The following is a 15,054-nucleotide window of genomic DNA, read 5'->3' on the forward strand; positions in this document are numbered from 1 at the left end:
TTGTCAACAGCTATAATGAGATCCAAGTAATTAAGCTGATGGGCATTCTAATTCACAAGGGAAGCTGATTCTTTCATGAAAACTATTAAAAATTTCAAATAAATGCTGTATTCCTTCCCAGGAACCATTGTTTATGATCAACATGTCATCTACATACTCAGCATACGATAAAACACTAACACTAGCAGCTGAAAAAACACTGAAGAGTTTCTTTTCCAAAAAATTAATGAAAATATTGGCCAAGATGCTTGCCAGTGGGTTACCCATTGCAGTTATTTGTTTGAAATTTTTAATAGTCTTCATGAAAAAGTCAGTTTCAATTATGAATTAGAAAATAATGACTGTCAGCTTAATTACTTGGACCTCAGTATTGCTGTTGACAATGACAGACTGTCTTTCGGTATTTTCCAAAAAGCCACTAATACAGATCAAACTGTGCCTGCTAGTTCAGTGCATCCTCATTCCCATAAGAGAGTATTCTTCCATTCAGCCATTCATCATGCAGTCTCTGTACCTTTGTCACCTGACAAGCTTAATGAAGAGATGAACATAATAAAAACTATTGTAATTAATAATGGCTATGATCTCACATTACTAGAAATGATCTTCAAAGTTAAAACTGGCACTAGAGTGACCACTGTAGACAGCAGTGCTATGCCTCATAGTAACAAGTACAAAAATGTTTTGTAATTTCCATTTTTAGGCCCTGTTTTGTATAAAATGGTTCATCTTGCGATTAAAAAATATGGATTAAGAGTTGTCTTTTCCATGAACAATAACTTGCAAAAAAATCTCATTCACAATCTCAAGACCACAGTTGCTCCAATACACAATTCAGGAGTGTACAAAATCACCTGTGATATGTGTCCTGTTTATTATATAGGACAAACTGGAAGGTCTTTTGTCTCAGGTACAAGGAACATTTGTTGGGAAAGAGAGGCACTAATGTACACAATTCCACTTTTGCTGATCATCTGCTAATTTCTGGACACAAACTGAAATGTGTTTAAGAAATTTCCATTTTACATAGAGAAAAGAAAGGTCATATAGGCTTGATGTACTCAAAGGGCTGGAGATTTTCAAGCATATTTCTGAGAACAATGGTCTCATCTTCAACAAACAGTTACAACTACAAAACTAAACTTTTTTCAACAGTTTCAATCCACTGCTCGTGAAATTTTTATTTCTCTATTTTTTACTATATTTTTCCCTGCCTATGGTTTGAAAACATCATTTTCTTTGAATCTCATATATATGTGCTTGTAAAGTTACCTTCATGCAAATATTTTTTGGATTGCAAAGCTGTCTGTAAAATTTTTTCTATATCATTCTGTCCTTTATGTAATAGTAATTTCTGTAAAGCCTAACAGAGGTCTCTGTTATACTTAACCTGCTTGACTACTGTGTATTTTCAAAAAGACATTAAGCTCTCTTTCTTTCTATTTTGTTTTTAAAATTAACTGTCATTTTCTTCAGTATGGGCACATTTCACTGTCTGCACCTGATAGGCTGTACAACTTGTATTGTTTTTGTGTCAGCAATGAAATCCATTGGGCTGAACAGCCAGATGTTTTTCCCAGCAGGGCACATGTGACAAAGGCTAGAACATTTTATTTCGCTGTTGACTTGAGCATAGCTGCTCTAAACTCTGACCACTGCTTTTTAGCAATGTAATTTTACATAAGTAACATTTGTACATCATGAAAAACTGTCATTTTGGTTAACACCTAATTTTTTATGTATTATTTTATAGGATTTATCAAAATTCCATTCTGATGAAGACACCCCTAGTACGTGTCAAAACCTAGGTCAATGTACCTACCAGTTATTTATAACTAGTTGGCTGTATAATCCTATGCTGAAATTACAGAAGATTTTTCTCCAGATGCCAAAGTTATTACAAAAGAAGGAAAGCCAGATATGTCCTAATTTGTTAGTCATTATACTGCAAATTTCTCCATTACAGAAGTTTTGTTTCACTGACCTATTATACGTAGGTTTTATGAAGTACTGATTACAGAGAAATGTGCAAAATCTATTACCTGGATTAAAATTTCATCTTCTGTTTTATTTGTGTTTGTTTCTTGTTCATCAGTCTCTGACTCTTCTTCATCATCTTCATCCTCTGACTCTTCTGGTGAGGTTTCAGAGTCTCGCGTGTAGTCAGGTGGTGGTGTAAATCTTTTCAGTGGCTTTGGTCCTTATTGGCAAACAAATTAGTCATTTATGTTATGGAATTACTTTCTTCATGGAAATTATGGGTGTTGTAGAATTGCTCTTGATGCAACTGATAACTCACACACATTAATTGAAAACCAATTCTATATGTTGTATCAACTATCATTAAATTGCTGTGTGTTATTCTTATTTACTTATAATAAAACAAATTTAGTAAAATTATTAAAAGATCATTACTTAAAGATACTTCTGCATTTTAAGCTATGTCAGAAAACTGTGATGAAGAAGAAGATGATGATATAGGTTTGAGAGTATTCATTGGCAGAGTTATTAGCACCTTGGCAGAATATGGTTGGTTGGGTCGATTTGGGGAGGAGACCATACTGTGAGGTCATCAGTCTCATCAGATTAGGGAAGGATGGGGAAGGAAGTGCCCTTTCAAAGGAACCATCCCAGCATTTGCCTGAAGGGATTTAGGGAAATCACAGAAAACCTAAATCAGGATGGTCGGGCGTGGGATTGAAGCGTCGTCCTCCCAAATGAGAGTGCAGTGTGCTAACCACTGCACCACCTCACTCAGTGCAGAGTATTAATTAAATGCTTAGTGAGTATTAAGTCTTTCCTCATAAGCAATCTTCTTGGGGAAATGGACCATAAACACATATTAGAGATTTCAAAGAGTGTATGGCAATGGAGACACAGACAGTGGTTGATTATCAGTGTATTAAAATGAACAATAAAGAACCATCAATGGGAGCTACAAATTTACACTTAAGTTCATGACCTTTACTCATGTTTAAATAAAATTATAATATAGTCAGTACATAAAATAAAAACTAAAATTAGAATTAGGCACAAATGTACTAAAAGTTATTCAATACATGTGGCTGGCTGACCACTCCTAAAAACAAGGATACAGCCAGCCACAGTAGGAACAAGTAAGAGTGTAACATTTATATCATGGATGTTTAAAGTGCTTAAATAAAATCCTCAGTCTCAGTATTAAAACGTACATTAAAAAAGAAACTGACACATAGTAAAAATTGTGAAACTGTGATTTGAATAACAGCAGCTGGTCTGATTACTGACTAAATAATCATGAATTGTCCACTTTGAGATAATTAAAATAACCTACCTAATAGTTTGAACAGGAGGTCCAACAGTACACAAAACCTTGAAATCTTTCCCACACTCATCTCATCGGTATTTAAAATGATGGAAAAATTGTTATCAATAACAACTGCTGCCCTCTTCTTAGAATATAAAATGCAATAAGATGTGACACATTTAAATTGCTACACCACAAACACTGTACTCTGCTGGTGGGTCCTCCTGTTAGAATCAGAGGAGTTTCCTGTGTGTCAGAGGACAGTGCTATACTCTCAGTCATGTTAAAGCCACTTATTTACATGTCTGAAATTGGAACAATGTTCACCTATGCAAAACTGTAGGGTTATCACCTTAATTTTTTAATTTTGTACTTTCAGCCACATGGTCTCCAGCTGATAAACAATTTTCTTCCTCAACAATAAGGTGATAAGACCAAGTGCAGAACATGGGGTACTGCATTACTTTCCTTATGTGCAACCCTTCCTGTCTTGTCAGCTTGCTCATTTCCCAAAATTCCCAGATGACTTGGTACCCAGCAAAATGATACTTCCTTCCATTGATGTTGTAGTGTACCTAGTGTATGCTGTGTGTTCTGGACCACTTTATCTGCTGGGTAGATTTGCTGAATGGTCCAGAGGGCACTTAAGGATCAGAGCAATTACTTCATTGATTACACCTCACCTTTTCCAGTCTTTTTAGGATAGGCATAGAGTTTTTTCATTAAATTTGCCTGGAAGTCTATTCCTAATGACCCTATCAGTTGACAGTACAGCTCTGCTTAGCTTCATCATAACTGTAAAATTTCAGTGTCCATCGAAAATTTATAAAAGACTTATTTAAAAATAAAATTTAGTTTACAAGATTTCTTGTACTTTGTCATATTTAAATCAGCCTTGGCTTCCCTGGTAACCAGGAAAGACACTTGTTCCAACCCTGTGTTAGAACACTCATTTCTGCCCCACCAAACTCTACAAGCTGCTTGTTTGTTCTGATCCCAAACTGTCTTGTTGCTCTTATATAGTTTGCTCACATTTGTTTTGCTGATAGTCAGACAAGAAGGTTAAATGTCACAAACTAAGGGAGTGGGCACATGTTAGATTCATGTTGTGCCATTAGGAACTTTCATTGGATGGTTATTGACAGTTCCCCAACCTCAGCACAGAGGTTGGGTATAGGCCTTGTTGTGAAGGCCCCTGCCACCAAACTAATGCACTCATTGTGAACCAATTCCAGTGTCTTTAAATAGGATGATCACGTAGAACAATATACAGTGAAGTCATAGTTCAGCTGTGACTAAATGGAGTCTCTATAAAATTACTAAAGGGGGTATTTGTCTGTCCCTCAGTATCAGTCACTAAGGCATTTAAGATGTTTAGAGCTGACAGAGTTCTTGCTTTTCTTGTTTTGAGATACTTCAGGTGTGGCAACCATGTGAGTTTCTCATTGAAGACAAGGAACAGGGACTGATTCTTTACAATTAAGAGTAGTGCCCTCAGCCATTGTTCAGGTTGATTAAAAACATGATGTACATCATTAAAATTCACACACACACACACACACACACACACACACACACACACACATACACACACACACATTTATCTAGGGAAAAGTCAGAAGTCTGTGCTTTTAACACATAATTCTAGTCTTCTTAACGTTAATCACAGATTTCAAGCAGTCATCTCAAGACTAGAAGATGAATAAAATGTTGCAAAGACATCCAGAAAAAGAGAGCATTGGACAGGGCTCCTCACTTTTGACACTACAGTGTTGATCACTACTACAAAAAGAGTAACAGTTAACATGCTTCACTGAGGGACACAGTTGTCCTTGTTATGTGTGTCTGAGAATATACAAACAACTCTGAACCTAAAGTACTGTCCTGAAAGGAAGGCTCAGACTCTAATAAGAAAACACCTCAGAAAGCCCCATTCATGCATTTGTCAGATGATATTACGAGGGTTATTCCAAAAGTAAGGTCCGATTCGCCGTAACTATTGAAATTTGGCGCCAATGACAAAACACGCATGCGCGCCGACTCCCGGCAAGCCTTGCGCGTCAAACGCCGCCATTCGCTTTGTTACTGTTGCTGAGTGTAGTTCACAGTGTCACTTTACAATGTTTAAGACAATTGATCAGCCCGCCGATTGTGAAGTAAGGGCAGTGATACGGTTTTTGTCTGCAAGAAACAATTCAGCGGCGGAAATCCATCGGCAGATTACTGAAGTGTACGGTCCTAACATAATGAGCGACAGTAAAGTGCGCAAGTGGGTGCGAGCTTTTAATGAAGGACGGGATAATGTGCACGATGAACCACGGTGTGGCCGACCATCAGTGATTTCAGACGATTTGGTCAATGCGGTTGACAAAAAAATTCGTGAAGATCGCCGATTCACTATTACAGACGTAGACATGCATTTTCCGAATGTGAGTAGAACAACTTTGTACAGAATTGTGTCTGAACATTTGAAGTTTCACAAATTGTGTGCCCGTTGGGTTCCCAGGCTGCTTACTGAGCCCCAACGAATGAAAAGAATGGCTTTTGCTCTTGATTTTTTGGAGCGATATCATAAGGAAGGTGACAGTCTTTTAGACAATGTTGTCACAGGGGATGAGACATGGGTTTCTCACATCACTCCAGAGTCTAAACGTCAGTCAATGCAATGGCGTCACACGTCATCGCCAGTCAAGGTCAAGGCAAAGCAGACAATCTCAACACGTAAGGTTATGGCGACTGTGTTCTGGGATAGACGTGGAATATTGTTAGTCGACTTTATGGAGAGAGGAACAACGATTAATAAAGCCGCCTACTGCGCTACCCTGACTAAACTTCGACGTGCAATCCAGAATAAGCGACGTGGTCTTTTGTCGTCTGGAATCTTGTTGTTGCATGACAATGCCAGACCCCACACTGCAAATGAAACGCAAGCTCTGATCAAGAAATTTGGATGGGAACAGATGGACCATCCTCCGTACAGTCCGGACCTGGCGCCAAGTGATTTCCACCTGTTCCGTTACTTAAAGGAGTTTCTCGGCGGCAAGCGCTTCGACACAGATGATGAAGTGAAAGAAGCAGTTAAGGACTGGTTATCGTCACAGGCGGCCGATTTCTATACCATGGGCATTCAAAAGCTTGTTGAACGATGTGACAAATGTTTAAATAAGTATGGAAGTTATGTAGAAAAATAGATAAAGATGTAAGGAATGTAAATAAAACAATTGTTTTGAAAAAACATTTTAGTTTTGATTTTTTTTTTATAACCGGACCTTACTTTTGGAATAACCCTCGTATATCTGCATGTAGTTTTATAGGCCTTTTCAATATCCAAAAACATTCCTGTCAAGTGCTGGCTACACAAAAAAAAGCCCTTTTGTATCACCACCTTCAGGAGCATTTGCTTGTGAAGTGTAGATCTGTACTTACAGAAGCCATAATGAAGCTGACTGAGAAATTTTCTGGTTTTTACAGTCTGTATTAAGTGGCAGTTAATAATTCATTCCATTGTCTTCCCAGTATAAACGCTAAGTGCAAAACTGCAGAAACTATTTAGGCTGGTGCAATCCTTGGAGAATTTCTGGAGGTTGATTTTGGTTGCTTACCTCCAAGAATCAGGTGACTGTCTCTCAGACCAGATTCTCTTTAAAAGTGTGAGGACGTAGTTCACTGACTCAATAGTCAAATCTTGCAACATGTCATAGAGCACTTTGTCTGGTTCCAATGTTGTACTGTGAGCCACAGATAGCAATGCTCTAACTCCATACAAATGAGGTGATGTTACTGGAGCTTAAGTCCAACCACATCCTCTCTGCTAATTTCCATCTGCTTCACAATATGGACTCTTTTATTGGCATTTGATGTAATTTGTACAATGTATTGCACCATTCACTGGGCCACAGCTTCTGGTGTAATGCTTAGAGCACAATTGCCCTGTATGCCCACTGCAGTGCATACCTTACCTTTACCATCAATCCTTTTCCTTGACTTCCATACCTTTGCTGATGTTGGGATATGTTTAATGGACTCTAAAAAGCCATTTTTACTCTATATGATAATTTTCTGAACTTCTCAATGAGCAATGTGAAAGACAGTAAGGTTGTCTCAGCGGATGGGCTACATCAGAACTTTTGTAGTTTCACTCATTTGTCCCTGATGGCTAAATGACATTCTTGACCAATGCTGTCAGCAGATGGGCTACACTGAAACTTTTGTAGCTCAATTCACCTGTCCCTGATGGCTTAATGGCCTTATTGGCCAAGGCTGTCTACAGAGGGGCTACTTTGGAGCTTATGTAGTTCCACTCACCTGTCCCTGGTGGCTGAATGGCTTTCTTTGCTCCACACAGGGACTGGCCATTTACCAAGGTTAATGGATGACTTCAAGATACAGCCCTGTGAGTGATCACAGTTACGTACTGTACCATGTTCTGGATGTTGGAATGCAGCCAGATTCTGTTAAAGAGTCCAATTGGCTTTATTTATTACCCATATAAGTGGTTTGGTGGCAGGTACTGATGTATCTTGCACATGAATCTAAAGAGGGGAAATGGTCACTAGGGAGCAAGTTCTCCACTTCTTCCCAAAGGACAGTATCAGCTAACATGGGGTGGAAGGTCAATAGCAGCTAATAATCAATTTTTAGCAATGAAATGTGTCACTTTCCCTCTGTTGAGGAGGCAGACATCACTTAACAAGGGGAACCTCTCCACTATGAAACCACTAGTGCATCTGTATATAGAGCCCCACTGCAGAGGAGGAGGAGATGGGGGAGTTTGTAGATGAGGTCCTCACAGACTTCATAATCCACAAGTTCATGAGATGGGATACAGGGTGCACACAGTTATTCTTAAAAGTATGTAAAAATGAACAGCTACTGCTTGAAGGTGGATGGCGAGGGTTACAAGTTCAGAACAGCATATATTGTTGATGAATAATGCCACTCCGTGCATGGCCCTCCCACCATTTATATGATAGTCTGATGGTTTGAAATGCATCTTTTTTATGCATAGGCACAAGGGCCTATGCTTTGTGAAAAGTTTACCTCTTCCACTTACGTTCTTAAACTGTGCTGACTTGAGCTTCATTTCACTGAGAGTGGGAGTAAAGAAAGTTGAGAAAGCAAGAGGGTTCAGAGCCTTATATTCTCCTTTTGCATTGGTATACACTTTAATTTCCAGAATTTCCTTTTCTTCTAAAAACACTGGGAAATACCTGCTCCAAGCAAAGTGATTACTCAAGCAGTTCTGGCATTGAGCACAGTGACCCTACTTCATGGGTGTCTTTTCTATATTTGTCACATGTTTCCTTGCCAGCATATTCTAATGCAGTTTGATCATATCATTCATCTTTATAGCACCACTTTGGACTCGGTATATAAGGCATTACCTTCTGTTGAATAAATCCAACTTTGATGTGATCTCAAAGATAGGTGAAATGAAAGTTAGCATGAAAATGGCAGCCTTCTGCAGCTTACCATTCACTCTCATCATCATATTCCAAACTCAGTCTCTACTAAGCTACTACACCCACAACCTCTACCCAACGGTCTTCCCTTCCTCCACACTGCAACTCCCCCAACCCACTCCTCCACATCATCATCATCATGCACTACATGAACTCATCATCTCTGGTGCCTGCATGTCATGTCCCTATCCCATACACTTGCTGCTTCTCCCTCCAACATTTCTGTCCCACACACCTGCTGCCACTCCCATTACATGATCCATCCAGGAGCTAGGAAACTGTTCATTCTTTTTTTGCATGCCTGTTGAGGAATCAATGCTTGCACTGTACAGTGAATTGTCTCCTTTACTCATGAATTTTGTACATTCTGATGTCCTTTCTCTTCCCCCCCCCCCCCCTTGCATTGATAGCTAATGTGCGAACAAATACTCTCGCATTGCAGAGCTATCCTATAGCCCTCAGCACAATTTCTTCCTGCACTTTCGTTCCCCAGACCCACACCTTGATATCCATAGTTTCCTTTACAACCATCTAACCCCTTCATTTGTCCATTTCCCATGTCTATTTCCCATATTTCTGCTGCATAGAAAGGTCTTGTCTCCTATGAATGTGATGCTCTGTTGCCTCACTGGATCATGGTTTTCAACACAGGTCTTCATCTGCAGCATGTTTTTCTCCTGGAACCTTGTTTTTCAGTATATGGGAGGAAAATAAACTGGGGATGGAAACCTGTGTCCAAAACCATCATTCACCAAGGCAACAAAGCATCACATTCATAGGAGAAAGCTTTTTTACATAGCAGCTAGCTCCACCTATTCCACTGTTGATTATGGCAATCGGTCACAATCACTGAACAACAAATGCCATTGTGAGACATTCCACCTGAAGCCATCAGTATACAAAGCTACTTTTGCTGCCAAAGATGTGGCCTAGTGGCAGGCACCAATGCCTATAACTTCAATGCTCTGTAGCGTCATCAGATGACATTTGCGGACACAGGCTCCTATCATCGATTTCCTCAAGACACCCTCTACTCCTCGTCAAAGTTTGTCAAAACATTTCTGACACACACACACACACACACACACACACACACACACACACAGGGTGTTTATAAATTAATTATACAAAAATAACCTTAAATTGTGAAAAGGGTGAATGACAAAAATATACTCTTGAGATCTCTTCAGGTGTTGTTGCTTTAGTATAGATCTACTTATGTGTGTACAGAGCTTCTATAGCTCATATAATCTGATTGTTATGAACTTCCAAGGTATACAGGACATAGAAAATGAACAAGACAAAGTTTGCCACACAATGTTCTATCCTTCCTATACTAATTCTTTATTGCTTTATAATGCTTCTTGTCAACTGCCTGACTAAATCTACAATAAAATTCTTAAATGTACAGAAAGTACTTCTGCTCAACATTTATTGCTTTCCCTGCCTGTGCAAAGTGACTGGTAGACAGTTGGTCCAGTAGAATTTTTAAAAGTTATCAAACTGTTCATCATGTTGATGAGTGTAGTGGCATGGTACAAATTAAATGTTGCATTATGTTTATGGAACACAGTAGATGCTTCCTAAAAAAAAAATGTGGAAATAATAAAACACATAATAGCTGATGATAATTCTGCAAGGGTACATGGTGACAGCTATGCATTTTTGGATGGTATTGTCAACCAGACTGAGTTCCTGCAGAGAAACATTACAGGTGATGAAACTTAGGTTGTTCAGTTTTTCTGATGAAACAAGCAGAATTTTGATGCAAATTTAAATTGATGATATCTGTAGGGAAAACGATGTGCATGGTATTGTAACAGATAAGGCATTCCTACACATTTACTTCCTGCCCAGAGGTGGAATGCTGACACTGAATTTTGCTGTAAAACAACTGCAAAAAGTGAGACTCATCAAAAAAAAACCACTACACTTTACAAATAAGCATACCAGCAGTGGTATTCACATTCCTATTGCAATCTGAGGCATTTGGGGGTTTTTAGGCAATGGAAATTGAAGATGTATTATGTATGCCACCAGTCCAATCAACAGAAGAAATGTCCTATCAATGAAACAGAGAGGCAAAAATCTGTTGCTGTGCTCCTACATCAAGCCAAAATATTGGATGTATCAGTATGGCCATTTGGACCTTAGGGTGGCCTTCCAGTGCTGTGAGTGTGTTCTGAGGACCAGGACATGCTCATTACTGCATACAACTTTCTTTTCTAAACTGTTTTCACATACGCACCATTATGTGTGCATTACAAACTGTCCTGTTCAAGACAAAATATTGCAGTAAAGGACCTCCAATACTGATCATTCTACATGTGTGTCACCTTTCTGAAATCTTTATTGCTTATTTTTGATGCACATCCTCTGTGTTTGGAACCATTAGGGCCATTCATTCTGGGTGCCTCGCCACTAGTATTGGTGTAATTAAGAGTACACAAACTATAGTGATGTGTAGTTTTCTGAATAAAAACACTGTTCTGAATCATTTACAAGAAGAGGCTGGAAAATATAAAAAGTACATTATAAGAGAGACAGTCAAGAATGACCAAAGAATGAAAGAAAGGGGCAAACATAACAGTCTGTTGATCAAAATGTCAGATGGCATAGTTGCAAACAATAGGAAACTCTGACTAAAGAGTATTTATATATTACATTACCAATTTGTGTAATTCACACAATGAAATGGAAACATCAGTAGCAGATTGCTCATCCAATGAAACAGACATGTGGATAAAAGATGGCTAGGTGTATATCCTTCTGAAATATTGCCATAATAAGTAGCTAAAGCCAGTTTAACATATGTAAGAAGAAAATCACTTAGGAATGATGAAACAATGATAGATGCCATAAAAGTGGCTTCCATGCCAAAATTCAAGAACAACCACTGAAGTGTTTCTTTGTAAACAGACAGAACGCTAGGAAAAAAGACGGGAAGACAGTCAAGATTAACTATGAAATTATAGTATCAGACAACAAATTTATGTACCTAGAGCAACCAAAATATGATAAATTGATTGACACTGATAAAAATAAAAATGGCTTTGTGTTTTTCTGGGAAATTAAATGACAAAAAATAAAATCTCAGTTTACATGAAAGAAAGCCTATAGCCAATGAATACTGGGAATTAGAGGCAACAACAGAAACATGAAACTTAAATATTCCAACCATTTTGAACTTCAGTATAATCTACATCTTCATACATACTCCACAATGAAATCTGATAGTAAGGACATAAATTAGTAAGAGGAAAAACAGAAATTGAGAATGTCATTGCAGCTATCATGAAATTAAAATAAAGATGGACAGAACACATAACCAGACATCAACAAGCATAGACTAAAGAAATTCCTTATGATAAGAAACAACTTAGACAATAACCAAATGAACATGGGATATCAGCATGAGGATAAAAGCAAGATACATTTTTACACGTGAAGCTTAAGATCATGGTATAATGAATCTGAAAGATGCATTACTCAGCAGTGGATGGAAACTGAATGGTTACAATAATAATGACTCTTCAAAGTTAATTTCATGTATTATGGATTTAAGACTTTTCAAAGAGACAATTGATAAAATAGGAATGAGGTACAGTTGTGATATATAAGAAGTTTAAAACTTCACAGAATTTTCTGTTATGTTTTGCAGGTAAATCTGTATGTAGCAAATGACATTAATGAGACATCAGTATGCTTGATGAAGAGGTACAAGACAGATGAAGCAATGAAAGCTCACCTTCAGGAATGTCCTCCTTTGATGCATTTTCTTCAAGTTGCCTGAAAAGTGACAACATTTTGCTTGTTGTTTTGCTTCGGACAATTTCTTCCTCAATCTTATCATCACTTCTCACAATATTTGGATCACGATAAACTTCTGTTTCAGGATAGTCCTCCTATTTACAAAAAATACAGTTATTGAGACACTTTAAATAAAATGAATTACTTCTATTCATTAGATTCAGCTGGTAATAATTTCATAAATTAATGATAAACATGTTTAGTTTTAACAAACATTTCAACTGGTAATAATTAAGGTCTTAGTACAAAAAATAAATATGACGATAAATTCTGGATTTCACTATATATGTTCTCAAAATCTTATTAAACTTTTATCCTTCTCCAGCTAAGCAGTCTTATTCATTTTTCTTTGGTACTGGATATTCAATATCATGCATAAAATATACTGTGTCAGCAATTCACTTCCATATCATAAAACATAGAATCATTTTCATGTCTAATCTCTGTTTCCTCACATATTCCCTAATTTTTAAAAGTGTCTGCAGAAAATATACTAATAGATACTTATTTTATGTTTATACAACCTCAGCACATTAATTTTAATCTGTTTCCCTCTGTCCTCCTTTGCCCAATAAGTGAGCTTCCTGAATGCCATTCTCAACCTTTCTGGTGACTACATGAAAACTTATGTCTGTATCAGGAGTGGACAAGACCTCTACATGCGTGCAGAGGTCTCGCATGCATGTTGTAGTAACACTGTTCACGTTTACGTCGCACTTCACTTAGCGTAGACCGGGACTGTGTCCTAGGCATGCCCGATGTTGACTGACTGGGCATGGCCCGTGCTGCCGGAGTTGTTGTTGTTGTTATGCCGGCAGAGGTCGCGTCCGAATTCTCGCGTGCCCTCTGGTGGACGGGACTCTACTTGCAGCAACTACCGTCCGTGACGCGCCGTGTCGATGTGCGCCTCTCGCGATCTTTCTGGTGGCTACTGCACTCCTCCTTCGGGGGGGGTGAAGCCACTGTGATCCACTGTGTCGGAAGGTGGAGCGTCGGGCAGGAGCGATGCCCTCCACATCCATTGGAAGGCCGGAGTCGCGGGGATCTGCCAACCCTTGAGCCGGAACCTTCGAATACGGCTGGAAGTGACCCACACAAAGAGGCCCCCGTCGTCCCACAACCAGAGCCCGGGACAGAACGGGTGACAAGCTGTTGAACTCCAGATCCTGTTCCACCTCAGGAGGGGCAAGACCCAGTGGCGGGGATGATGGGGAAGGGACGACCACAGGTGAATCAGCCTCCTGAGAAATCGGGCCTGAGAGGGGGACGGCTCTCGCTGGGGCATCGCGAACGATGGCAATGCCGGTGCTGGAGCTACTGGAGGCTGCCAAGGCTGAGAACCAGCACAGTGCGGCAGAGTCACAGTGGGGAGAGGCGGTAACGTCCCCTGCAAAACCAACACAGGTGCCGGCAATGGGGAAGCCAGTGTCCGAGAGGAGGACCACCGCCGGTATCCAACGTGGATTGCAACCAAACCCATGGGCCCAGACCGACATACCCAGTGGAAAGCCAGGTACTCCATTTTGCGAAGACTGGCGAGGACCAGGTCGGAGGAGGTGCAGCAGAGTCCTAGGTTGACGCCCATGGAGGAGCTCTGCGGGGCTGCGTTCTCCCATTGGTGTGGTCCGGTATGCCATCAGGAAAAATGTCAATGCTTCCTCTGCAAGAAATTCATGCACATACTTTTTCATCTGTGTCTTAAATGTGCGCACCATGTGCTCAGCTTCCCCATTCAATTGTGGATGGAAGGGGGGAGAGCAAACGTACCGAATACCGAAGCGCCTACAAAAATCCTGGAAGGTCTGCGGAAGAAACTGCGGTCCATTGTCCGAGACCAGGGTGATTGGCAGACCTTCCACAGAAAAGATTTTTGCTAGTGCCTGGATTGCAACTTCTGAAGTGGTTGAGGAGCAGCGAACCACATATGGGAATCGGGAATAAGCATCAATGACAATGAGCCAAAAGCCATTGAGAAACGGGCCCGCAAAATCGATGTGAACACGTTCCCATGCTTGGGTTGCTGGCGGCCATTAAGAGAACGCTGCCATGGGAGATGCCTGTTGGCTCCCACACTGGGAACAGGCGGCCACCAAGTGCTCAATTTCTCTGTCAATACCGGGCCAGTACACATGTCTGCGAGCCAAGGTTTTAGTACCGGAAACACCCCAGTGCCCCGCATGTAATAATGTGAGGACCTCCCTTCGTAAACTTGCAGGAACAACCACCCGAGGAGCTGTATCATCGGTAGCCAGAAGGAGAACTCCTTCCAAGAGCGAGAGGCGGTCTTGTAGAATAAAATAATTACGAAGAGGGTCCGAGGCCCGGCCCGGAAGGCAGGATGACCACCCCTGCTGAATGAGGCGAACTACTTGCTGGAGAACCGGGTCAGCTGCTGTTTCCCGGGCGACTCGAGAACTAGTGATCAGGAAGCCATCAACCGCTTGGCGGGACGCCACATCCAAATGAAAACACATAATCTCCTCTCGATTGAACGTA

The 15,054-nt window shown here is 40.0% G+C and overlaps 1 protein-coding gene across 5 annotated transcripts in view; it reads right to left on the bottom strand.

Moving 5' to 3' along the window:
- Window positions 1–15,054, bottom strand: part of LOC126470020 (LIM domain and actin-binding protein 1) — a 230,581-nt gene that overhangs the window by 21,251 nt on the left and 194,276 nt on the right. For all 5 annotated transcript variants that reach the window (XM_050097500.1, XM_050097501.1, XM_050097499.1 and 2 more), the window contains 2 exons: window positions 12,497–12,653; window positions 2,043–2,200 (listed from right to left, as the gene is read on the bottom strand). In XM_050097500.1, the coding sequence (XP_049953457.1) occupies window positions 2,043–2,200; window positions 12,497–12,653 (315 nt within the window). The remainder of the gene's footprint in view (window positions 1–2,042; window positions 2,201–12,496; window positions 12,654–15,054) is intronic.

The sequence above is a fragment of the Schistocerca serialis genome, chromosome 3 (assembly GCF_023864345.2).
Source record: "Schistocerca serialis cubense isolate TAMUIC-IGC-003099 chromosome 3, iqSchSeri2.2, whole genome shotgun sequence".
Classification (NCBI taxonomy): Eukaryota; Metazoa; Arthropoda; class Insecta; order Orthoptera; family Acrididae; genus Schistocerca; species Schistocerca serialis.